This window comes from Barbus barbus (genome assembly GCF_936440315.1).
Source record: "Barbus barbus genome assembly, chromosome: 20".
NCBI lineage: Eukaryota > Metazoa > Chordata > Actinopteri > Cypriniformes > Cyprinidae > Barbus > Barbus barbus.
The window spans coordinates 18534665-18562322 of NC_136748.1; the positions used below are offsets into that span (position 1 = coordinate 18534665).

A 27658-nucleotide genomic window follows, 5' to 3' on the forward strand; every position below is an offset into this window, starting at 1 on the left:
GACAAATCTCACTGCAACACTCCACCGATCTGGCCAAACTCAATCCTCTCCTCAGTGAAGACACATGAAAACACACTTGGAATTTGCAAAAAGCATCTAAAGGACCCTCAGATTCTGAGAAATAGGAATTCTCTGGTCTGATGAACCTCAATTCCATCATGTTTGAAAGAAAGCTTGCACTGTTCATCACCTGCAGAATACCATGCCAAAAGTAAAGTTTGCTGGTATCAGCCTCATGCTGTGGGGCTGTTTCTCAGTGACAGGGACTGAGGGACACATCATAGTAGAAGAAAAGCTCAATGCACCAAAATATAGAGATATAGCCTTAATGAAAACCCAGTCCAGAGCATTCATAACCTCATACTGAGCAAAAGGTTCACCTTCCAACAGGAAAATGACCCTAAGCACACAGCAAGAGTGGTTTATAGACAACTCTGTGAATGTCCTTGAGTGGCCCAGCTGCAGCCTGGGCTTGAACCCAAACAAATATTTCTGGAGAAATCTGAAAATGTGCACCTGCCCCCATCTAATCTGACAGAGCTTGAGAGGTGAAGAGGTGAGGAGAAGAATGGCAGATAATTGCCTAATTCAAGGCTTGTCGTATCATACCCAAAAGACTTGAGGCTGTAAAGGTGCTTCAGCTAAGAACTGAGTTAAGGGTATGAATACTTATGCAATGTGCTTATTTCAGTTTTCTTTTAAATAAATTTACGAAGTTGGCAATTCTTTTTGCATTGTCATGTAGATTGATATGGAAAAAAAGTAATTCAAAGCAGTTTATCATAAGGCTGCAACATAACAAAGCGTGAAAAAATGAAGGGGTATGAATACTTTTTATAGGCACTGAATATATATATTTGTTTTTTACCTTCAGTAGAATTAAATCATTTTTTATTATCAAACATTATTATTATATGATTATGTTAATAATATTTTAAATATTACTTTTTTAAATATTTTTTTTTACACAATGTCTCTTTGAACTTTTTCGAGGACCCACTAGCACCCCCTTGTGGATCTCTGGGGGTCCCTGGACCCTAGTTTTAAAACCGATAGGCCTACAATTAGATTTAGAATAACACACCATTAATGCCTGACTGATTCCGATTGTAATTCCTGGCTGAGTAGATTTTCACTGCAATTCCTCAACATCAACAAGAGATGGAGACATTCTGTTGTAAAACAGTTCCGAAGACACAAGTTGGCTATTAGGCCACTTGTGCATATATGTGCAGATATCCACAACGACGGATGTTGACTGCGCTATATACAAGTTAATGTTAGTTCATTTAAATTAGGTATTGTATTTTAAAATGAAGTCTGGTTTAGCCGAATAAAATAAAGCAATTCAGGTAACACGTGGATAGGACCTCGCCAGGGACTTCATTTTAAATAAATAGGCCTACAGGCAGCCCTATTAATGTATGAAAATCCATTTGAAAAATCTAATATCTAGAAAAGATTTACTTTCTATAACGTTTCTCTTTTTTGCATTTTATCTTTCATTAGAATTAAACAATCTTTGATTATCAAACTGTATTGTTACTATTATTATTTTGTTACTTTTCTAAATATTTTTATATATTTTTAAACATTATTTTTCTCTTTACGTTTTCGAGGACCCCCTTTGCGGCCCTCTGGGGGTCCCAGTTTAAAAATCCACTAATATGCCTATATAGCGTTGTTTCAGAATAAATCATTCATATCTTACTGATTCTAATAGATTTCAATTCCTAGGTAAAAAGATTCTTACAGCAATTCCTCAACATAAGCAGGAGATGGAGACACTCCGTCGTAAAACAGTTGACAAAGACTCAGTTTTGATCACTGGTGAGATCTCGCTGAGCTAGAAGCAGTGTGAACGAGTTTTGGGCCACAAGATAAATAAATTAAATGTTTACTTGTCATTCCTTACATAGTTGCCTTTGTGATAACAAATAGTTTGTTAATAATTGGCTGTCCAGACTCCTGAAAATTCTCAAGGTGGTTTTGAACGCATGAGAGGTTAAGGGTGTCAGTGATCCTGTCCCACTTAAATAGTTCCACATGAACACGAAATGTCGCGTTTGGCCGCAACATGCAAGTTCAGACTGTCTAAACACTGATACTCTGTCATTAGGCTGCGGAGCATGGGCGGTCACTTTTCTGTCTATATAAACATTAGCAGCACAACACACCTCTTGAGATTAATCACTCGTGCATAGCGCTCATGTCTGAGCAGTCAGTCTCGCCAATCTGGAATGAAATGGAGTTCAGAGAGCTGGGAGCAGACGAGAGCTCAGAGGGCGATATGGAGGATCTGGATAGTGTAAAAGCCCTGACAGAGAAACTCAAGCTCCAAACGCGCAGACCGTCGTACCTAGAATGGAAAGAGCGACTGCAGGCTAGCCCGTGGACTGATGCCACCCACGGTTCAAATGTCAGCAGCCCAGGATCTGTGGAGAAGGACACTCAGACATCTGACATCTGGAAAGATGGGATGCCTTATAAGAATATATGCGGCTTTGATACTAAAGACGACGCGTTAGAGTGGCTCAGAAACGAACTGGTATTGTATTCACAAGTTTGTTTTATTTTTATTTAAACTTTGGACTAACTTTAGAAATGGTCATTGTGTGCTATCTATCTATCTATCTATCTATCTATCTATCTATCTATCTATCTATCTATCTATCTATCTATCTATCTATCTATCTATCTATCTATCTATCTATCTATCTATCTATCTATCTATCTATCTGTCTGTCTGTCTGTCTGTCTGTCTGTCTGTCTGTCTGTCTGTCTGTCTATCTATAAATATAATAACATTTCTCAACAATTTTCTGTTGTACAAGATCGCAAAGACATGAAGGCAACATCCCCAAGATGGCTTTATAAATAATTACATACCAATGCATTTTTCTCCTAATAGACAAAGAAGGCCAACCTAATCTGCTATACAGGGTACAATGATGAGTTGAGGGTTTACATGATAAACAGGGTACAATGATGAGAGCACCATGATAAACAGCATCTAAAGTAGAAAGAAGATATGAAGGTGCAAACTGATATACTACATTATCATAATCAAGTACAGGTAAAAAAAAGTAGCAGAAACTAATTTCTTTCTTGCATTAAATGAAAAACAAAACTTGTTCCTAAAATAAAACCCAAGCTTAATTTTCAGTGTTTTTTTCAGTTGAGTAATATGAGAGCCAAAAGATAGGACATCGTCAACAATGATGGCAAGATATTTGTACTGTTTTACTAATTCAATCACGGTACCTTTTAAGGTCTGAAGAGAGATCAAATTATTTTCAAGTTTTTTTTTAACCTGAAAATAACATATACTTGGTTTTATCAGCATTCAGAACAAGTTTTAAATTGTTAAGGCGTGATTGAGTGACATTGAAGGTTGACTGAAGCTTATACAGGGCTTGCTTCCCAGAAGAAGCACTACAATACATGACAGTGTCATCGGCATAAAAATGAAAGTTGGCATCCTGAATGTCATAATCAAGACTGTTTATATAGATGGTAAATAAAAGGGGCCCCAGCACAGATCCTTAGGGAACGCCTTTGGCAATCTCCAATGAATCAGATAGCTTACCCTCAGTTTGTACACATTGAGTTCTTCCACTTAAATAATTTTTAGACCAAGGAATAACATGACTTGATAAACCAATGCTCTTCAATCTATGCAGCAATATTTCATGATCCACTGTGTTGAAAGCCTTTGATAAATCAATAAAAAGGGAAGCACAAAAATCACCCTTATCAATCGATCCCACAATATCATTTAGAACTTTCACAACAGCTGTTGCAGTACTGTTTTTTGTGAAACCCAGATTGATTAATAGACAACACTTTGTTTACATTCAAATAACATGTCAACTGTTCATTGATAAGGCTTTCTAAGATCTTTGATAAAACACAGAGCTTTGTAATTGGTCTGTAATTGTCTAATATAGTAGGATCTTCCCCTTTTACAGTTTTTCTCGATTGGTTTGGCTCATTTCTTGAAACCGAGATGACATTCTCAAAACCATAAGGTCATTTGGCCAAACAGTCTTACAGTTCTGCTCAACATTATAGCTCACTAGCAAAATCAAATATCTTTCCCCAAACTCTTCTTCCATGCTTCAAAAGCAGATTCCTTTCCCATATAAAAGGTCAGTACAGTCAAAATAGCACAGATCCTTCTCAATTGCCTTGGCACATGTGCATTCATTTAGTGCTTTTGTCAAAATAACCTGGATGGTTTAGCACAACACCATGGATCCCCTGCAAAAGCTCATCTCTCTCCCAAAACAGTTTATCCATGTGTCAAAACTAAATATCATTCTCATATAAATAGTCAATGCCCCCAAAATGCATTATACCTTTGGCATTGTTTAAGCACTGCAAGTCAAAATGCTTAGACGTTTTGTCACTGAGGCACAGGTCTAGCAACAGAATACCACTATGAATAAAACTAAAAGATTTTACAGTAAAATCAGCCTCCAATAAACCACTCATACTCAAGGAAACTGTAAACATTTTTATTCGTACAAAGAAATGTTAACATTAGAGAACATACTGTGAAAAGAAAACATATACAGGATTCTGTAAATGTGAACAGTTATAAACACAAACAAAAAACAAAAAAAACACAAAAAAACTCTAGCCTTCCATACTGTAAATAAAGTTTCAGAACTATAGTACAGTAATATTTTCAGTGGTCGCCATTGTCACCCTCTCTTTCCTGGCCACCATCCTCATCCTCCTGGCCATCGACGCGCTGCTCTCTGTTAGGCCATAAATTCTCATCCACATCGCAACGGATATTTTCTCTTGCAGCGAGGGAAGAAACGGCGTGAATGTCTCAACCATCCCCTACATTGATCCCCTGTGATGTCCTCACATGCAGCATCCATTGCATGCAGCAGGGCCCTCTGGTCTTGAGCCTGATGCTCATACACCCTCCACCTCCAAGCTGAAAAAAACTCCTCAATTGGATTTAGGAAAGGAGAGTAAGGTGGAAGAAACTCCATTAGCATCCGGGGATGGGTGGTGAACCAGGTTCTGATGCGTGGGCCACGGTGGAAGTTCACATTATCCCACACAATGACATAATGTGGTAGCTGAGGTCCTTCTTCACCTCTCTCATTTTCCGGGATCAGATCAGTATAAAGGTGGTCCAAAAAATTTAGGAGCTTTTGTGTATTGTAGGGCCCTAAACTGGGAATGTGTGTGGCCACACCTCTTTCTGATATAGCGGCACACATTGTTATATTTGCTCCTCGCTGGCCTGGGACATCCACAGTGGCTCGGTGGCCAATGATGTTACGGCCACGCCTTCGACCTTTGGCCAGGTTGAAGCCAGCTTCATCAACGAACACTAGGATGTGAGGGGTTTCGTTGCCTTCTAATGCCATTATTCTCTACAATAGAATAAAAATAAATCTAATCAGTCAAGTAGAGACAGATACTGCAGGGAGGATCTAAAGTACTGTAAAAAGAGGGAGTGAAAAACTGAAGACAATTTCTAGGCAAAATGCTCTAGTCACACAAAGCTGGATTCTGAAGGTAAAAAGGATAAAGCAAAACAAAAAAAAGTGGTAACCATGTCTTACTGTAATAGTGTTACAATGATAGACAACCAGTAGTTGACTTACATGCACATACTGGTACCGCAGCTCTTTCACTCTGTCAGAGTTTCTCTCAAATGGTACCCTGTAAATCTGTTTCATGGTCATCTGATGTTTCTTCAATACCCGGTCTATTGTGGAGATGCTGATAGAGTTTATATTTTGGAACATTACATTGTCTAGAAGGATTGCATTACGAATCTGTCTCAGTGTGATGGCATTATTTGCAATGACCATGTTGCATATTTCTCGTTCTTGTTGTTCATTTAGAAGTTTTCTTCTGCCACCCACTTGAGGCTGTCGTCCAATCCTAGACATACAAGTCAAAGGTCAACACTGTAAATTTGTTACAAAATGAGTTACCAATGTACTGCTGTTTTATGGTACTAAAAGTGTGATGCACTGCACAGTGACTGGAATACTATTCACAGTATTTTCTCCATTTTTTTTTCTTTGTCATTTTTATAGTATCATATAACATCACATGAAGATATTACAGTACTCTAGGCCTACACACACACCAACACTGAATAGTTCAATAGAATAGTTCTGTACCTGTTTTCCCTGCGAAAGGTTTGGATGATGGAGGAGACTGTAGACCGAGGCACATTAGGCTGCACTCGGCGACCTGCCTCTGCCATTGTGAGGCGATGGTTTATAACGTGGTCAATAAGGGTGGCCCGGATTTCATCTGGGACATCATGGTGCCTCCGTGCTCCTCGGCCTCTTCCCCCTATTCCTCCACGCATTCTCACTCCTCCTCTTCCTCTTCTTCTTCCTCCTCTTCCTCGAGCAGGAAGTTGCTGTTGTACTTGGCGAGGTGCTTCCATGTTCACACTGCAAATGAAACTGGCCCCGGGCCAAGCTCTGTCTATATACTTTTGGCAGCAGTCATAATCATAGACAACACCTGTCAGGTAACTAAACAAACTGTTTGATTAGTCATCTGAGATGTGGGAAACTGCTCCTTCGTTAGTTCTAATTTGACCTGATTGATTGTCAAGTACTGTCATAAATTTATCAAATGTTCCAAGAAATTCTTTCATGGTATTATATCTTTGACTAATTTTGACAGTTGAACAGACAATTGTGCATATGATGACTTACACAATGAAACCATGCTGATATGTTTTGGAGAGAGTAACCATTTCACTGAAAAATCAACTAATCAGTTTAGATCAGCAAGATCTATTTATTTGGAAAATGTGCTAAATGTGGGCTCATTGTGCTAACTGTAGCTACTTGTACATAATCATTTGAAAAAAAGCACAGAGTCACTTGAGACATGTACTAAAGCATTTGCAATTTGATAAAACCAATGAAAAATGACATTCTGTTGTGAACAATTGCAAGGTGGTTTGGAGATTTGTCCATGTTATTTTGAGAATGTCATCTCGGTTTCAAGAAATGAGCCAAACCAATCGAGAAAAACTGTAATAGAAGAATGACAAAAGGTGTATATACTAGTGTAAAATATGTAATGTAACAGTTAAACATAGTATTCATAGTACAACACAGGTGGCATGACTCTCGTCTCTTGGCATATTGCATCTAAATGCTACACAGGTGCAGAAACTTGAGTGGGTGTTTGACAGAAAGGTGTGCTCAGTTCCCTGCATGTGTGACTGCTGTTCCAAACAATTTAATCTTATAATTACTGCTGGTTATCAAAGACTTGATGTGTGAGCTATAAAATGGTTCTCCCTCTCTCTTTCTCATCGCTCTTCAGAGGGAGATGCAGATGCAGGATAACTGTCTGGCACGGCAATTGATTCGCTTACGGGGGGAGATCCACAGGCTGAAGGTGGAGCAGGTGTGTCACCGTCACAAAGAGATGCTGGATGATGCCACGTATGAGCTAGAGGAGTGCGAGGAGGAATCGGACCTGCTGTGTGACATCCCCATGAAAGCTGCCTTCACTCTGTCCACCCCTCTCAAACATCTTGGTCTCACCAAGATGAACCTCAACTCCAGACGATTCTCACTCTGTTGAGAGGCACGGCGAGGAGAGACACCCCTCAAAAAAACTCAATGCACAGCTTTTACTGACACTGGAAGCCAAATATTTGTTTCATTTCAGTGTAAAAATTGGACAATTGCAAAAAAAACAAAAAACACCCTTTAAGTTTTCTTCAAATCACTAAGCCTTATTGTACTTTGTTTGATTTGACCACTGGTGGTCATATCTGAAAATGCAGTAACCAGCAAAACAGATACAACTATTAAACCACTTGTGAATGCGACTCACCACAGGTCTGAGAAAGTCCCCATGCAGAGTTGAAAAAAGAGTTTATATTTACTTTCGAAAATAGCTGAACTGATCTGAGAATCAGGAGGAACCTGCTTCTGTGTCAAAAGGCGTGTGATTGGCATACACTCCCATGAGCGTTCCTGAATGCTCAGAGGAGGAAACACTCTCCTGTCGGTTTGGTTGTGATCCCGAGCCGCAGGAAGAGTTTATGTTCAGGCATTTTGTCACCTTGTCTCTTAAAACCTAAAAATAACCCCCACTCAACAGCTCAGATCTGCAACAACTGAAAAGCTAGTCTCAGTCTCTGTTCTGTTCAGCCCGCTGTCGGTGGTTGGTCTTAAATAAGTTGAGGGTACGTTTTTGAGAATCTTGTGCTTGGGAAATTTTTATTCACAGGTCAGAAGATTTTTTCAGAAGTTTTTATAGCCTCCTTTGTATGTCTACATAATCCATTAAAGTTTAGTTCACTTTATTACAAGCACTGGAAATTTAGCACTGCATTTGTGCATGGATACTGTTAGTGCTTATGTCAAAGGGTCCATGTTAAAATTACAACAAATCAAAGAGGACCCTTATAATTTGACAAATTTCAATTTAGGACTAAATGTGTGTTACCAATTTATTTTAGATTTTATATATATATATAATGAATACTTCTGTTCAGCAATGATGCATGAAATTGATCAAAATTAAAAAAATAAAATAAAAAGATTTTTACATTTAAAAAAAAAAAAGAAGGATCATGAGACATTAAATAATGGAGTAATGGCTGAAAATTCAGTTTTGCCTTCACAGGAATAAATTACATTTTAAAATATAAAAAAATAGACTTAATAAAATAAACAAATAACTTTTATTTTGTAGTAATATTTCACAATATTGCAGTTTAATACGGTTGTATTTTTGATCAAGCAAATGCAGGCTTTGTGATCATATAAGACTTCTTTCAAAAACATCACAAACAATTTTACAGAACCCAAACTTTTTAACGATAGTGTATATAATGTTTTTTTAATTAATAAAAGGTTTGATGTACAAATGTTTAAGTGCACTGTTAAGGGTATAAAACATCCTTTTGCTTTCAATCACCTGTTTACTAAAATCGAACACAATGACTGACTTTTTTTTCGCACATCAGGGTTAAAAAATGCCTTAAATTTGCCTTAAATTAATAAAATGCCTGAAAGTTATTTTGAAGATATATTGTGATTGATATTGTAATTTAGAAGAAAGGAGAAAAAACATTGCTCATTCACTGTAACTCATTCACTTATGATAAAAATGTATGAATCTTTTGAACATTGTTGCTTTAAATTTGTAAATAAATTTTATAATTGTAAATACAAGTATTTAAAAGCCATAATTTTCCTGCTGATCAAAATTTCTTCACAGTATTGTGTTGATTTCTGTATTTGTGTAATTATCCATACTGTTTTGAGCAGCTCTTATCTCGCTTTGCTCAGATTCTTCCGTCTTGCACATCCTGACATGAATAAACCCAGAGGGTTTATATGCAGTGTTATGGCATGAATGAAAATAGTTGATATTTATCAGAATAGGCTGCATTTACCAGTAGATGAGTACAACAATGGACCAATTGCTTGATTGATTGTAACTGCAGTGACAGCACTGACTGACAAAAGGAGCCATGTGACACATGCCAAGAAATGATCTCATGCAAGATAAATATATGGAGGGAGGGAGAGAAAAAGAGTGAGAGGCATTGACATGGAAAGCCATCTTTCCTAAAGTTGTTCTCAACACTGATATTACAAGCTTTTGTAGTTTACATCTCGTAAATCCAGTGGCATTAGGGCAAGTACCTTCATTGAACAGTTCTCATGAGGGCTGCTTTAGATTCCTTCTTCAAAAAGAAACATGAACTATTTAGGTCACCTGAGAAAAAACAAAAGGTGTTTAGTTGTGTTCCAGATACAGATTCCCTCGAGGCCTAGAAAAGAAAACAAATACTGTGCCATGAATGTTTCATCCAGCTTTGTAGAGCTTAAAAGAAACCATCATGATAACCTACTTTGAACTCGAGAGCAAATGTGATAAAGGAAAAAGGCGTTTTGTTCATTAAGTTTATTCACTGAAAATTAAATTATTCATCAATTTATTTGACTTGAATTTAAAATGTTAGATTTGTCTGTTGCATAAAAACATAAATCTATTTGCATCTCAAAAAAGGGATGAAAAAAAACATCTACGCTATTTCCTGGAAATAATTTGGTTGATATAAAGCTCAACAATCCTGCTATATAAACGGCTTTCACTAGGATGATCACAACTATGATGATCCCTTTGTAATGAACCCCTTTTCTAAAACATAAAGCCAATTGAAAAATTATTGGAATACTATCTGAAAAATATTTGCTCATTTTAAATAGATTATATTTTTCAACCCGATATTAAAACTAATACATTTATTAATATTGTTCCAACACATCTATCACAAAACTATGTTGTTTAGTTCTTCAGTTAAATCATATTAAATATATTTAATCTGTTAAATTTTCCAAAGCTCTACTAGCACCCAGCAAAAAAATTTTTGTCATGGATTCACAATCTCAAAGCATTAAATGAACATTTGCTCTCACAAGAGATGTAACTGTGAATATATAACTGTCTGTTAAAATGATCTGCCTCACTCAAAATCCCCTCTCCCTCAAACCCCCCTCCTCTCAACCACAAGACCCCCAAGGAATGGAAAAAAAACAGCCATTGTTTCAGGCTCTCACTCAAACTGACAGCTACAAACAAAATTAGAAATCCAGCAAAAATCACACTGATGTGGTCAATCATGCAAGGGGATCTGATCGAGTAATAGAATTATATGTTTCACCATTTAACCTCCCCCACCGACCCACCTCCAAACCACAATGAAACACCCATTTCTGCTGTGATCACCGGACTCACCACATGAAAAGTCTGGTCAGAAGTTTCAGTCACGTTGGAGGATGACACATATCAAAATAAATACAAATGAGAGCAGGCTTAGTCGTAAGTGTCTAAATTAAGATGAGTGTTCCTGCAGTAGAAAACTTAAGAATGTACCACATTTCCTTTGAATGTTTGGGCTGTGACTTCCTGCAAGAGCATGCACTATTTGCAGACTGATGCCACAACAAAAGTGTGCGGTCTGCTCAGAGAGAATGAGAAACAGAGAGAAAGAGACAGAAAGGGTTTAAGAAACAGACAATGACAAGAAACCCAGTAGGCACACAAGAACAAGAGGCACACAACGTCATAAGACGCTGATATTTGGTAAAAGTTTGGTTGCGACGTCGGGTGACCAAAATTCAATGTAAATTCAACGTCTAATGTCAATGTTAAACTGATGTCCAATACTGACGTCAGCTGACGTTGAGATTTTGTTGTTTTTAGGTTGTGTAACCAAAGTCCAACGTTAAGTCAACGCCAAATTGAAGTCAAATATTGACGTCTACCTGATTTTCATTTTCAACCAAAATGCAACGTCTGTCCGACGTCATGTCCAACGTCAACCTGACGTTACATAAACGTCTGGTGCCTGCTGGGGACATGAGCATCATATCCAAGTAGCTTTTGTCAAATTTACCCCCAAAAAATATTTGTTTTTTTTTCTGGTGTGTGTTGGTTTGTACATATACCCACAAGCATGTATTAGTAAATAGTTCTGCTAGAGAGGCCTACTTTGACACTCGGTTTAATGTAAACTAGAGGCCTAAATGTTCACAAATGCCTCATGGAATAGCAATGTGTGCAACACTTCTAAGCTTGAACATTCAAATGTAAAGTTTCGTGGCTCTTTTTTGTACAACTACAAGCCAAAAACCCACGAATGCCGTTAAAGTTTCCGCTCTTTGACATCATGGCACCACAAAAGCAGGTGATAAGTGGAGTCCTGACCCAGAATCCTTCACTCCAATGACGCCAGCTGCTCAGAGCAGTGAGCACCTGCTGAAAAATGTAAAATATCAGCTCAAACACCTCAACGACAGGAAGCTCTATCATCAGCTTGCTCTGAACCACTGTGGTGTGTGTGTGCGTGTGTGTGAGTGATGCCTTTGCAAATGATGTGCCTTTGTAAAGATGGGAAGTCAAACTGTGACGTGACTTACATAGCCTTGACACTTTAACAGCACATGTCTTCGATACACGCTGAAGCTTTGCAGATCTTGTCAGTTTGTCTGTAATCTTGGTTTACTTGCTCTGTGGCAAAATGTGTTCTTCTTAAAATCAAAAGCTAAAGACATGACAATGCTTGTTGAACTGGCCCATCATTAACATCAGCAACTTCTGTCAACAGAAAAGGTAAGTTTTACCAACTGGAATCTAATTTTGTTTATTTAAAACAAGGCCAAGATTAGTTTTAATGAGTACAGGTTATCAGGCCGGTTAAAGGATTCTCAGACAGTCTTTTTTAAATCACTAAGCGATTTATTGGATGAAACTTTATAAGTGAAACTTTTGGATGAAATTTTATAAACGACAGTCTCAGGATGAGCAGAGGAAATCTTGGGAATTTTTTTTTTATAAGGTTATAGATGGAGGAAATCAAAAAGACAGAAATCAAAAAGAGCTTTAAACTGAGCTGAGAATATTTGCTAAATAGAAAAAAAATTCAAGCTTTCATTTACTTAAAAAAAATTATGTGCATTTATAATAGTCATAAAATGTTTAAATTCTGACGTAGAAAATCAGAAGTGAGTGTGTGTTTGGTTTAAAATCATATCTATAAACGTATGCACTGTTTAAATCAAAGTTTCTAGAAAGTTATTACGCCTTCGGCTCTTTATCGTTAAAATTCATTACATTTGAATGTAACTTGCAAAGTAATTGACAAAGGAAATATGATAGAGATAATATCATGTATATCATCACTGCATGTGTTGTATCGTATTACACCTCAAGGTCAGTCAAGAACAATTTCATGATTTTAAATTTAAATTGTGATTCAATCACTAAGGGAGTTTTTTGGATTGCGTTTCACCACTGTATTTGAATATTAAATCAGTAACATTTTTCATCTCCAGTCACAGAAAAGAAAAATCCTAAAAAATTAACACTGGTTAATTTTTTTTGAAAAAGGGGAATTTCATAAATATTAGGTTCAGAAAAACCCTGCGTTCTTACTAAATACTGCCTTCTTGCTAGCTAGGCGGCCACTTTCATTTTTTAACAATCATTCTTTTAATAGTTTCTTCCAAATCCAAATCAAACTAGCATGATGTATGTGTTAAGATCATTTATTTATTTATTTGGGAAGGTATCAGTCATAAATAGGAAATTTTCAAAACATTCTAAACGGGTGTTATAAAATAACGTAAAACCCAACAGCTCGGTATATGATAGGCCTACGGACAATAAAATCTAAATCTGTAATTTTTTGGCATATTTTGACTGTTTGGTATGAATTAGTGAAGTTTATCCCTCATGTCTCAACCTCTTGACTTCTGTTTTCTCTCAAACATAATGTTGATTTATATAAAAACAACTTGTGATTGTGTCGGTGGGATTGCAGAAGCATTTGATTGGTTTGGCTTCAGTTCAAACCTATACAAACACATCTTCTGTAACAGGAGAAACTGGAGGCCTGAAGGAGCACAAAGCCATCTGTCATCATGTACTCACCATCATTTCATTCCAAACCTGTATAACACAAAAGATATTTTGAAAAAGTGTCTTAGTGTTTTTTGTCCATATAGTGAAAGTTAAAACAACCCCACTGACTAAGGGATTAAAAAGGAACACCTGTGACACAAAAACATTAACTATGCTTCGTATACTTCATAAAGCAATCTTAGCCCAAAACATTTGACCTTGGCGTGCATCTCTCGAGACTCATTTGCACTGATACTGGTAGGGTCAGGTACAGGCCACAGGTCAGTGGAAAGTCTTTGATTTGGGCTGTTCTCCCAAACTGTCCCATGAGCATGCAGTGTTCTGTGTGACCCAGAGGGCTGAGCTTTTCCTGACCCAACAACAGTTTCTCACGGGTCCAAAACCCACAGAGACATACACATTGAGTTAGCACATTATTTATCTGCTTAATGGGAATGAAAATGCTTGTGGGCTTTTGTGTTTACATATTTATATTTAAAAGTACAGTTCGTCCTTCCATTGAAACACTTACATACAGAGAATTTTTCATGAACTTTAACGCAGAACACATCATGCTCAAAACAAATGCAAAACACACACACATGCACTATAATCCAAATCCCTTTGTTAATTCAAAAAAACTGTCTGAAACTAAATGTGAGTTGGAAAAAGTGTGTCTAGAATTCATAAAGAGGATTAACCTCCTTTTCAGATCTGGCCCAGAACTGTGTTTTTTATTTTTAACAAACAGAACTGTTTGTCCAACCCTACGGACACATAAGCCTATTAAATGTTAGGCCTAAATATAAAATTAAAGTTTGTGGCTCTTTTTCTCTGATGTATGAGGAAATAATTAATCCAGTGTGAGCAGTCTTACACAAAATATTCAGTTCAACTACTACATAAAACTCAAAGAGAATACATGTCAAATAGTTATGAATACATACACGCCATAATGTTAAAACATATTTATTGTAAATGCAAATTAATTAATTGGTTCATTTAGCCACTGCTTCAAACTTTTTTATTCGCCAGGAGCTAGATTGCTTGCACTTATTGATAAACTGATGAATATATACTTAGATATGCTTACAATTGTCACTATAGTTCTAATAATTATATCACTGTATTTCTCTCATGCTTAGCAAATATGGGGAACTGTGGCTCTTTTGATCCTGAGGACGAATTCTCCTACCATCCAGATGAATGGTGCGATCAATGTAACTGCCCAAAGCCTCCAGCCAGTCAGGTATGTCTATGTGTATATGTACTGTATGCGTCTGCTGAAGAGAATATTATGTTAGCTACACTTAACACTTATTTTTTACCTTCTACATGCAAGTATGTTACAGCATAAAATCAGTAACCACAAAGTTAGATAAGTTAGGGTGTGCTAAACAGATGCGTGTGAAAAGAAATAGCTTTATCAGGCAAGTATCCATATCAACCATGTATGCTGCTCGAGCGTTTAGTATCTGAATCAAAGCGAAGAGAACTAGGCTAAGTATCGGAAGGTATGGCGATAAAGCATACTGAAGTAAATGCTTTCTTTTTTTCAATTTTAAATATATATAAATATATTAAGTTGAAGAACTAAGATATTTTGCCCAACAAAAAATCCAGTAGAAACCCCAATGGGAAGTCATTGGATATTTCACATAATGAGTAGAAAATTGTGGTATTTCTACATTAGAAAAGTAACAGTGACAGTTTTTTTTATTTATTTGATATATCATACTATTTCAGAATTTTGAGACAGTTGAAAAAAGGCAGGTTGTAATGTGAGACGGTGACGGAGAAGTCACTAAATATGTGGAGAGAAGAGAGAGAAAGGAAGTGGTAGAGCCAGCCTCTACACTAAAGAGATGCATTACAAATCTCTGTGGTTTATAACGCAAGACAAAACACAACAAAGTCTCACAAAGTGCTACACAAAGCATTTTTAAATAAAAAAATAATGATCTGTCTTGCTGAAACTGAAATGGAATATGTGTGTTTTCAGGTGAAAATCCTTAATGCTAAGCAAGACCGACAATCTCAGTATATCTTCTAAAGATGGTTGAAGCATTATCTTACTCAATCGATGTGTGTTTTTGTGTTAGGCCTACTTTTTAAATCAACCAGTGTATTATCTCTCTTAACACAGAAAGTGTGTTTAAATCTTTTACACGCTAATGTGCTATAATCACATGATTTGTGTCCCCCCCCAAAAAAAACAACAACAATGCAATACATAAATGTTTTCAGGTGATCTCTCAATCAGAAATTGCATTTAATTTAGTTTAATGTAATATTCTAAATTATAATTATTGTATCTGTTCCTTCCATGGTCCATTTGCGTTGATTCTTCAGACAGGTCAACCGACTCAGGGTTACATAATTTGAGGGAAATGAGCCTTTGTGTTGGTAATCAATTGGGGTCTAAAGCATCTAGTTAAATTTAAGACACATTTCCTTGTGATTTGTTTTTATTGAAGTAGATTAGAGATTAAAGAGAAGAGCACGTGTTGTTTATGGCATAATGAGAATGATGGAATGTTTGCTTTTACTGTAGTAGTCGTTTCATAATAGGCTGTGAAAGCAGAAAAAAAGATGAGCTCCACCCTGTTTAGGGAAGTGGCTTTGTGTGGTTTATGACATTCATAAATTATTGACACAGATTAAAGGTTTTGATGTCATGAAGAGTTTATCATGGAAATTGTTAATCATAGTCAAATAATTAAAACCACTTTCCTACAGACATTTTTAATAGCTTATTTAATATTTGTGTTTAAATTTGAATAATAATAATAATTGCCATAACTGTTCTGATTATAAACGTAAGCAGAATTACAGTCATTCTTTTATAGCTGTAACCATATTTTTTATTCATGAATATTTTTTATTCATACTGGATTTTGACATTGTTTTCTATCCTCTCTCAAGCAGAACTATGATCCTCTGATTCCTTATCCATCCCAGTACACACCTCCACCATCATCTCCTCTTCCCGGTGAGACAACACATTCAAAACGTTCTACAGATATGCTCTTAATGGGTGTTTCAGACTGTTCACTGTTGTCATCTGTGTATTCCAGAAAACCTGATGGTAGCCTTATACAAATATGAACCGTGCCACAGTGATGACCTTGGGTTTGAGAAAGGAGAGAAGCTAAAAATCCTAAATAGGTAAGCAAAGCCTACATTTAACAGTCTGACAATCTCAGTAGATCATCAAAACATGGTTGACCACTGACCCTCACCGACTCAAGTTTGGTTTTGAGAAGCTGAATTGAACTAAATGTCAATTCAGGGTTTCTCTGTTTCAGTTTTTTGTGCAGTTTTAAGAGGAGACACTGTCATGGTTTAGACTATAATGTATGTGTCTATGTGTGTTTTAGCGATGATCCGGAATGGTTCATGGCGGAGTCTCTGTTTAGTGGGCAGAGGGGATACATACCACAGAATTTTGTAGGAAAACTGAACAGCATGGAGACAGAACCGTAAGTAACACAATGATCAATTGCATACAGAGTGCATACACTCACATATATCCAAACAAATCCACACAAGCACAATTAAATCCAAAGTTCTGGCATGAAACTCCAGATGATGCAGTCCAATGACATCACATGGCACAGCCAATGAGCTTGCCGGAAACCCTCCACCTTCTCTAGCTCCACCTGTATAGATCTGCTCCGGGGTGATTCATGTATGCTATATGGGGCTTATTTTATATCATGTAATTTGTGCAGCAGCAGTATTTCTTACATGCTCACTGCAGCATATTTTGGATGAATTGGCAATATAGCAAGTCTCTGTATTTGCTCTGCCGCAGCAACAGCAGCAGGGTAGCAGATCTATTCCGCCAAGATCAAACACGTTAACATTGTCATTTACATTACCATGCCAAATCCCTCAGAGAGTTGTCATGACAGAAATTTATTTATGCAGATCAGCTGCTGTGGGTTTCTGAACAAAGAAGATCAAATCAGCTTCCCCACAATGAGATCCGGGAAATACCACCCCCAAATCTGTGGCTAAAAGGTTGATTCATTTAGGGTACCCCTTGCTGCTTACGACAGATGATTACGGGGTGTCAGTAATGGAAAGAATTGAAAAAAATACTCCCACAAGTTTCTGAGCATCACTACCTCAGAACCTGCTGACGCCACATTTCTGCATATGTTCAGGTTTAAGACTTTTGATTGTGGGAGGATCTGATCGTGGGAGTAATGAAACATCCCAACCCTGTATCTTTTAAACAATTGAAACCCCAAAATTAGATAATTCATCAAACCCCTAAGGAAATGATGATTTTATTGTGTTGCAGGTGGTTCTTTAAAAACCTCTCCAGGAACGACGCCATGAGGCAATTACTGGCCCCCGGTAACACGCAGGGCTCCTTCCTCATCAGAGAGAGTGAGACCACACCAGGTATAAAACAATGCAATTTCTCCACACACAACAACAAAAACAAACACAGAACCATAAGGGCACATCAGACAGCACTATCACATTACAATACTTGCTCAGAATTAATTTTTATTTGTTTGTTGAAATTATCTGTGAAACGAGAGGGGAGGAAATTATATATATATATATAATGACAAAAGAAAACATTTTAAAAATATATAAAAAATTTAAAATATTAAAATAAATTTAAAATAATTTACAGGAATGGGGGAATTAAAGAACAGTTTCTTCATGTCATTAAGTGTATAATGACTCTAAACTCCAGTCTAGAGATTCTCATTGTTATGAAGGTGGATGTGTGACTGTGTGTGCAATTGGCAGCCTCTGACTCTGGATTTCCTGTTGTTCTGGTGCCTTAGGTAGTTTCTCCCTGTCTGTGAGAGACCTGGACCACACACAGGGTGACATCATCAAGCACTACAGAATCCGCAACCTGGACGCAGGCGGATTCTACATCACCACCAAGATCTCCTTCGGCTCCCTCTCAGAGCTGGTCAAACATTATTCACGTATGTTCAAGTGTTCATATGTGCCTTACACAGATTGGTCAGGTTATTCATAAAAGGCATACAAACAGTTCAGTCACTCTGTTTATAAGAGCTCAAATTTAGTCTGGTTGAAGAGTGACATTTGTTTATCTTCCTCTGTGCAGGAGAGGCCGATGGACTATGCACTCGCCTGGTGAAGCCAAGTCAAACCCGAGTCCCTCAGAAGCCCTGGTGGCAGGATGAGTGGGAAGTGCCCCGTGAGTCTCTCAAACTGGAGCGCAGACTGGGGCAAGGGCAGTTTGGTGAAGTATGGATGGGTAAGAAGTGTTTTACTTCCTAACTTGATTTGAGTCTATTTCTTAAAGTTGAGATTCAGGGTGAAAAACTGAGCTACAAAGTTCTTTAGATGAATAAATATAAAACATATTTGCAAATATTTTCATGGCACACTACTTGGAACACCAATATAAGAATAAACAACAAATGCAGTTCAGCAACCAGGTGTTGTGCCTGGCCAGGTCTGCCTGTGCTTGTCTGGAAATGTTTGCAAATGTGAGCAAACATTGTGCATTGGACCATCATGAAAGGGTATAGATAAACATGCATCTACAGGCTTATGTGCTACGAGTGTGTCTCCGTGACCACCTGGCATATCAGCACTGTACACACAGTAAGCTTGTTGGAATGTTTGACTAATGTTTAGTATTTTATGTTTTATGTTGAGAAGATTTTTCTTCTTTAAATGTGCCCAGTTTTCAAACATAAACAAATTACAGCAGAGGAATTATGCTCGTCTTGTCTTGACCCTAAAATAGAACCATAGAAGTTGCATCAAGGTTTTAGTTTTAACCACTTCCTGTCCCTGGTTGCTATAGCAACAAGCATGTTTCCCTCACTGCCTGTCAACTCCATGACTGCAAGGTCCCACATCATAGCTGCCATTTTGTTTGGTTTTTGCAGTGAATGACTTTGCTCATTCAAATGAAAGAACCATTTCATGTAACAAACAGTTCCATTCATTAAACAACAGTCATTTTCATTTGTGATAACATCACACAAATCAACCCCATAGAAATAAAGTCAACCGGTTTTCAAGAAGCCAAACAATGTGAAGCCAAAGAAACTCGTTGAAGGAAAACACTGTGAATTTCTCACAGATCAAACTCTCAAAAACACCCTTATTCAAATGATTCTCATAATGATAAGAAAATAGCATAATTTTCACATTTAGACACTTATTTCTCAATGCTTTTATAACAGAACAGAAAGATTAGATTCAGACCTTAATGAAATAGTTTGGTCTCTGGTAAATCATTTTTGGTGAATGAAATGTTGTATATCTATTTCAAAACCGTTTATTGAGCATTAAAGGGATAGCTCACCCATAAAAATCATCATTTACTCACCTTCATGTCATTCGAAAACAATATGACTTTTTATTTTTTCCTGTGGAAGACAAAGGAAGATATTTTTAAGATATTTCTGTGGTCCACAGAAGAAAGTAAGCCATAGGCCCTACATGTCTATAACGACATGAGACATTTCATTATGGGTGAACTACCCCTTTAAAATTAGACATAAACCACTTATCCTTTCTCTCTGTTTGTAGGGCTGTATAACAACAACCGTCGAGTGGCTATCAAGAATCTCAAGACAGGTACTATGTCCATCAGTGCTTTCCTGGCTGAGGCGAACCTGATGAAGACCCTGCAGCACCCTAGACTGGTGCGACTTTTCGCTGTGGTTACACAGGAGCCCATTTATATCATCACCGAGTACATGGAGAACGGTGAGACACGCAAATGCACTTACACACTCATGTGAACAAGGGAGGGGAGACTTCAATGGAATGACAAAGCCTTTACGTCTAGTACTAAATGATTCATCCCTGCGTCCCACCTGAACTTCCTTTACAAAACATAAACGCATTCATTGAGTAAACTTCCATTTAAACTTTCATCAGGGTTTCATGATCTAACAGGTCTGAGTAGTATCAGGACCGTGAGCACTGTCTGAGTTTTGTCTGTGTGTATTAAGCCCACAGCAGTTCCTCATTGGTGTCTGCTCTATGAAAACAAAGTTTTCTCAAGGCTTTGAAGATATTGAAGGCATCTCAATACATGTCCCTCACTCACCTGAATGATTCTCAGCAGAGCAACATCAAACGTCCTCTTTAACTGTGAGGGGCAACTTTTTTGAAAAGTTTTTGAAAAGTCTCTTTCATTGACCGCAGTGTTTTTATATTTACAGACATGTGGTCTGTCTCTTTTACTTATATGGACGAATGCACATCTATGAGCCTTTTTAAGTTATGATTATAAACAGTACGCATATTTGTTAGCATACGACACTTTATTCATAAAATTAAGATTTATCAACAAAAACCGCTGTTCAAATGTTTGGGGTTTGGTAAGATTGTTTATGTTTTTAAAAGAAATCCCTAATGCTCAAAAATACAGTCAAAACAGTTATATTGCGTTACAAAACAGTAATATTATTACAATAAAATCACTTTATTTTAATATATTGTAAAATGTAATTCATGGTAAAGCCATTACTCAAGTCTTCAGTGTCACATGATTCTTCAGAAATCCTTTTAAAATCCTGATTTGTTGCTCAAGAAACATTTCTTTTCATTATCACAGTTGAAAACAGTTGTGCTGGTTAATATTTCTGTGGAAACCGTTATACGTTTTTTTTCAGGATTATTTGATTAATAGAAAGTTAAAATAACTGCATTTATTTGAAATATATATATTTGTAATAATGTATAAGTCAGTTTAATTTGATCCTTGCTAAATAAAACAAAAAAGGAAAAAAGAAAAAACTGATTGACCTCAAACGTTAGTGTCAAAATGTTCAAGATTACAGGCCAAACGTAAACCTTGTATCACTCAACCACTAATCTGAATATTTGAGGTGACATGTCCCCCTCAACATCTGGTAGTCACAGCCCTCATGTTTATTCCTTCAAAATGTCCGGTGTTTAAGCAAACAAGCTCATTCATGCCTGTCATTGTTCACTAAGAGGTTTTGACGTCCCTCGTAACCCTCTTGTGAATGGCATGCAGAGCTTGTGTTTCATATCTGGTGTTCCCACCTTGAGTGTTCTAGAACATAAGATGACCCACTTCAGTTTTGAAGAACACATTAGGTGCTTGTGTTTTGTCTCACATCATTCTGTTTTAGCCGTCGGTATGTTGTTCTTGTTGTTATACTCAGATCTCATGCACATTTCAGAAATCCCATTTTTTTTAAAACATGTTCAAACAATTTTCTGTTACCACTCCTTTTCTCCTAAGGATTAGTTCACTCAAAAATTAAAATACTGTCATTATTTACTCACCCTAACGCCATTGCAAACCAACATGACTTTGTTTCTTCTGTGGAACACAAAAGATGTTTAACAGAAGTTTGACTGTGAGTTGTCAAGCTTAAGGCATAAAACGACTTCACACGAAATGCAAAATGTTGCACAAGTTCTAAGGATTAAGATTTGTTTTTGCTGGTGTTTTGGAGCTTGACAGCCATTGGTCTACATTCACTTTCATTGTATTGAAAAGTGCAGTATGGATCTTCCTCAAAATACTCCTTCAGAGCAATGTGTTCCACTGAAAAAAGAAAACCATACAGGTTTCAAGCGACAATTCTAGGCGAATGATTCCTCTAAAGATGATATAATATTGTTTGGTTTCTGCTTTTTGGACATTTTATTTTATGATTTTATCTTGATAAAACTTTATTCATGAGAAACACCTATACAGCAGTTTGTTTCAGAGGAGCTAAAAATCTTTATAGCTGCAGTTATGTTGCTTGATGTTTCTCTAACCACTAATGCATAATAAGCCCCTCATACACTCACACACACACACACACACCCACACACACCACATCTCACTTCAACCTACTTAGAGCAATGCACAACAAAACCGGACTTGATATAGAAAGCAGGTTCACAGTTACAGTGCATCACATTGAAAAGACACTGAGAGAGGCAGAAAGCAGAGGAAGACAGGAAAGAGGAAACTGTAATTTTATAGAAAGTAGGTCTTTGTTCCATAGGCTAGTATCGGGAATGCTTTCTAATTTAGACCCAACCACCCAGAAACAAATCAGACTCATAAATGGTCACCATGGTCACAAGTGCTCACAAAAAAAAAGACCTCCACACCCTATCTTTTATCTTTTTAACGCAACAATGGCACCTTAGGTCGTCATTGCAGGTGTATTCTGATGTACGTTTTTCCATGTGTAACCTAGTATGGATTGTTTGTGTGGTTTGTCAGTCTCATTGCGCCTAAGAGGATTGCTGGGCCTCCAGAATGTCATAATGATGGCTTCGTTAACAAAAGACTCTAAGAGGAACAGCCACGTTACAACAACGTCAGCACGGTGGTGGCACAGCTCGTGAATGGTCCTGCTTTGTGTTCCCTCTTAAAGGAAGCTGATGAAACACTACGCTCAGTAAATCTCCCAATTCTTTGTTTAGGATTCATGTGATGTGTTTTAAAGCACAATTGATGTCTGTGTTGTTATTTTAAAGAAGAGGTTGATGTGCCTTTTTTCCACCCCTCTGTCATTTTAACAATGTTGACAATGACAGAATGATTCAAAACATGGGAACTTCATCTAAACTTAACCACGACCTTGAATTTTACACCCTAATGCAACCTCAGATGAAAGGAGTGTGTATGGCTGATTACTTGAGTTCCTAACGGGGCATTTTCCGCTGCACCTTTGTGGGAATTTTCTTCAGGGTCAGTCGGTTCTTCTTTTTCCAACACAGCTCATCGTCTCAAACACAACAACTTTAGCCTTTAACACCAAACGTCTCAGTGACTAATCCAAACTGGCTGCGCTAATTTCCTGAAGTTGTTTTGTTCTAGTTCTTGGATCTAATCTGAATGCTGTTTTTTGCATTGCTCATAAACTCAGAGAAGAACATACAGAATGTTTTAAGCGCCAAAACAACAGCATTCATCTATCTGCCGTTTCCTTTTGCCTTTGAACTAAAATGACTGATGGAGAGAGCGCACTTCCGGTAACATTTAGTTGTGGTTGAAGAATGTTTAAAAAAGGCTGCTGAAGACAAGACATAAGACTTACAAACTATAAATAAAGTGTTAAAAAAATCAAAGCAATTTCCATTCAGTCCTTTACAGTGCATGCTGGGAGCTGAAAATACCCTGGCCAGTCTCACTTGATTAGTTTCTAGACAGTTTTTCTTTGAATATCTTTAACATTTTACAGTATAAAGTGCATAGTTATTCAATTCTGATATCTTCTTTTGCTGTATGTAAATTATATTGTATGTTAAAATGTCGTGTTATCTCTAATTTTAGGTAGCCTGGTGGATTTTTTGAAGACTCCAGAAGGATGTGCTATACCCATCAATACGCTGATCGATATGGCTGCCCAGGTAGGCTGCACCTGACCGTATTCATTTTGCTTTTTGGTCAGTATTGCACTCAAAATATCAGGGGTGAGACAAAATTTGTATGCATTACAAGCTCAAGTCTACATTACAGGCCCTGTCTCTAAGCTTGTGACGGCAACATTATTCAGCCACTGCTCTGCTTCCTAATCTTATGGTTAACGATAATGAGCACAACTGTGTGTGCTGGACGAGTCTAGACACCTTAATACAAAAACAGCTGTACTGCTACGCAAGTCAACTATCTAGACTTGATGAACATGCAATATAAATGTGTCCAATATAAATACAATAAAATACATAAATGATTTTTGAGCACCAAATCAGCATATTAGAATAAATTCTGAAGGATCATGTGACACTGAAGACTGGTAAATTACATATGAAAATATATTAAAATAGAAAAGTAATATTAATATTTCATAATACAGTATTTTTGATCAGAATCAGATGCAAAGACCCTATGCTCTGTTTCTTACCTACATTATATTTACATTCACTGACCAAACATACAGTTCTTTGTTTGTTTGCTATATTATTCTACACAAAGATTGTAAGGACCACACAAAGGTCTGATTTAGGTCATGGTAATTCTTGACCTAATTACCACTCCATGCTTCGTTGAGAATGTCTAATTATTGTGGGGACAGATCCTGTTCGAAAGGCAGCGTAAAATCTGATGGTATTTTCATGAACTATGCAAAACAGACAGTCATTTCTGAGTAGAGAGTCTTGTGTTTTGATTCAGCTCTGCGTTTTCTCCTTGAATCGACTGACCAGGTTAAAAATCAGATGGTTTTGATCACTCATGGCATGAATGTCTTTTATAGTGTGTGTGGCTCAAGTGATTGAAGTGGAGTGGAGTGAAGATGGGAAAACTGATGTTCTTGAGTAGCATTGCTAGAGGGGTGCAGGTCAGAGGGTCACAGAGATCATGTATCGTGATAGGTGTAAGGAGATGTTCTCTTTCATGAAGAAATGATGGTATCGTTTTTCAACAAGGTATTCAATGAAATGTCGGCGGAGAAAAGATACAGAGAAAGTGAGAGGCAGGATGTTTTTTGAAGCCGCATTAAAAAAATTATTTGCTTTAGGGATCAGCTTAGATGCTGTGTGATATCTTTCAGCTATTCTTCTCTATAAAGTGAGTGGACTAGCAAACAGGCTTTTGTTAGGTCTTGGTGATATTAATATTGGAGCTTGTTGCCTCTTCTTAACACACACACAAATGAGATGCATGCCTACACATTTATGCTACCGTGAGGCATGTTCACACCAAACCAACACATTTTTGAACTATGGCTTCCTTGAACAAATATGTGCATGGTGTCATAGTGAAACATCCTCTGCAAAAAGCCAAAAATTAGACTACCATCATGCATAACCTATAATAACACATCTGCACATACACACATATACAGAGAAGCTATAATAGTATCTGCCCACAATCACAGATCACAGTCTAATTTCGTGTGAAAGAGTTGACGAACACTACGGAGCTGATCTAGGAGAACAGTTGTACTTCACTCTCACACTGACTGTGCTGCTGATTCCGAAATAGCAGACTTCTGAGAAGTTCAGTTAAAAGTCAAATCAAGGGAAGTTAAAGCATGAACCTCCCTGTCTCAGGAACTGACCTCTGTCTGTGTGTTCAGCATGGGTTATGTTTGGAATGACATACAAGCCTACTACGCACTGCATTGTAAAATTAGTATGTGAAACACCTGCAACAATTGTTCAAAAATAGTATGCAACATCGTTGTCACATGACTTCATCATGTTGCATATAAAATTATTTTCTTTTGAAGAAATGAATAGGCCTACTTTATTGAGCAAAGTTGCATTAAATTCAAAAGTGAAAGTAAAAACATTTATAGGCGTAATGTTACAAAATATTTATATTTCAAACAAACGCTTTTCTTTTAAAGTTTCTATGTATCAAAGTATCATTAGGGCGGGGGGGGGGGGGGGGGGGGGGCTGCTGAAAATTCCGCTTTACCATCACAGGAATAAATTACATTTTAAAAGAATAATATTAAAATAAAAATTACATTTTGAAATATTACTGATTTTATTGCATTTTTGCTCAAACAAATGCAGCCTTTGTGAGCATAAAACCATAAAAAAAATTGAATGGCCTTGTAATTAAAATCATTTGACAGTTAGGTTAAAATAATGAATCAAGTAAGAGATAAAAAATGCAGCAAGTATTCCTGCAAATATTTCTTCCAGTTCATTTTTACACTGTAAATAGAAGGTAAAGAGCACTGCATCGTGAAATACCGTATATAGCACAGTATTCTCTGTTATATAGTCATTTCAGTATTTCATGCATACTTAGCATATATAATATACTGCAGAAATAATAGCATGGCAGTATGCTGCCTTATTATTAACACTGCACTGCCCCCTGCAGGTTGCAGATGGAATGGCTTACATAGAGCAGAGGAACTACATCCACAGAGATCTGAGAGCTGCCAACATTTTGGTGTCTGATGAGCTCATCTGCAAGATTGCTGACTTCGGCCTCGCCCGTCTTATTGAAAATAACGAATACACTGCCAGAGAAGGTAAGGCAGCATGTGTATCATGCTCTGTTATATCCTGTTTTAGGATTAGATTACCAAAGACAGAAAGTTTGGCTGCAACACCAGAGATCTAAAAAGATGTCTTAAATCACACAGGTGCAAAGTTTCCTATCAAATGGACGGCACCTGAGGCCATAAACTATGGCACCTTTTCGATCAAATCAGATGTCTGGTCGTTTGGAGTACTGCTGTCAGAGATTGTTACCTATGGAAGAATCCCATATCCAGGTAACAAACAAGCTCCATGTGCTTCCTTTTTGAACTTTGTACAGTAGCATCAATGGGAAATGCATTATGGAATAATTTTGTCTCAGAATTTTTATTCCCCACACTGTTACTCTTGATCTTTCAGGAATGACAAACCCAGAGGTGATTGCAAACCTTGAGATCGGGTACCGCATGCCTTGCCCCGATAACTGCCCCGAGGACCTATATGATATCATGAAACACTGTTGGACAGAGAACCCAGACAATCGACCCACATTTGAGTATCTGCGCAGTGTTCTAGAGGACTTTTTCACTGCCACAGAGAGACAGTACCAGGAGCAGCCCTGCTGAAAAGATTTATCTTAGTGAACTTACAGTCCACGGGGTCACATTAAAGACTTGTATTGAAAAAATATTTCAAAATACAGTTAAAGCCATCTTTAGTTAAAAGAAAAAAACTGAGATTTTATGTCTATTAATTAAAATGTTCTCAGTAATCATGATTAACAGTTTAAACATGGATTTTGGCATAGCTTTGTCCACAGAATTTATTGTGTGTAAAACAGGTGCATGTATAGTTTTTTAGCAGATGGAAAAAGTTTTTTTTTTTTTTTCAAACTCAACAGGAAACTCTTTGGCTAGTTGTGCTCTCGATGAGTGAACGCCCTGCTTTGTGTTCTTCCTTTGAGCTTTTATTATTTCTTCATTCTGCTCTCAGATTTGTCTGTTTATTTTTTTATATAAGCATAACTGCATCATGAAATATTGAGCCAGTAAAACAGTCCAAGAAATAAATGGGCCTCATTCTGTCTCATTTCATTTGTTTTGACAAATTGCTTTCAGATTCACAGACTAATTCTGTTAAATATCTACATCTTCCTGTAAAACACTAACTTTGGTGTTTACATGTTTTTAAAACAAAATCATGAAACCTTTCTGCTTGCCTTATCAGAAGTCAATGCAACATAAGAAGAATTTTGAACCTGGTATTTCTGAGTTTACAAAAAAATTAAAGTTGATTTTAGCTGAGGACTTTCTAA

At 37.1% G+C, this 27658-nt stretch overlaps 2 protein-coding genes across 3 annotated transcripts; both read left to right on the forward strand.

Annotated features, from left to right (window-relative positions):
- The first annotated feature begins 2188 nt into the window (after positions 1-2188).
- On the forward strand, positions 2189-8671 carry LOC306886281 (protein FAM167B-like). The gene is made up of 2 exons (XM_079443261.1): positions 2189-2548; positions 7339-8671. Exons 1-2 carry the CDS (start codon positions 2210-2212, stop codon positions 7600-7602), a joined length of 603 nt encoding a protein of 200 aa, XP_079299387.1. The 5' UTR covers positions 2189-2209; the 3' UTR covers positions 7603-8671.
- A 3092-nt stretch (positions 8672-11763) lies between these two features.
- LOC306886264 (tyrosine-protein kinase Lck-like) lies at positions 11764-27432 on the forward strand. Of its 2 annotated transcripts, none has more exons than XM_079443227.1 (13): positions 11764-12156; positions 14592-14695; positions 16372-16438; positions 16524-16614; positions 16827-16928; positions 17759-17862; positions 18261-18410; positions 18554-18706; positions 19999-20178; positions 23732-23808; positions 26240-26393; positions 26508-26639; positions 26764-27432. In XM_079443227.1, the coding sequence occupies exons 2-13, from the start codon at positions 14597-14599 to the stop codon at positions 26967-26969; spliced, it is 1515 nt and encodes a 504-aa protein (XP_079299353.1). In that variant the 5' UTR covers positions 11764-12156; positions 14592-14596; the 3' UTR covers positions 26970-27432. The 2 variants fall into 2 exon arrangements, with proteins under 2 accessions (XP_079299353.1, XP_079299354.1); XM_079443228.1 differs by having other exon boundaries at positions 16375-16438.
- Positions 27433-27658: the final 226 nt, after the last annotated feature.

Bases quoted from the DNA above. Each gene is read 5' to 3' on its own strand.
- LOC306886264 (XM_079443227.1), top strand. From the start codon at position 14,597: ATGGGGAACTGTGGCTCTTTTGATCCTGAGGACGAATTCTCCTACCAT. The intron at 18,411-18,553 runs GTATGTTCAAGT...TCCTCTGTGCAG, and splicing joins GCTGGTCAAACATTATTCAC to GAGAGGCCGATGGACTATGC. The intron at 26,394-26,507 runs GTAAGGCAGCAT...TAAATCACACAG, and splicing joins CGAATACACTGCCAGAGAAG to GTGCAAAGTTTCCTATCAAA.
- LOC306886281 (XM_079443261.1), top strand. From the start codon at position 2,210: ATGTCTGAGCAGTCAGTCTCGCCAATCTGGAATGAAATGGAGTTCAGA. The intron at 2,549-7,338 runs GTATTGTATTCA...ATCGCTCTTCAG, and splicing joins AGTGGCTCAGAAACGAACTG to AGGGAGATGCAGATGCAGGA.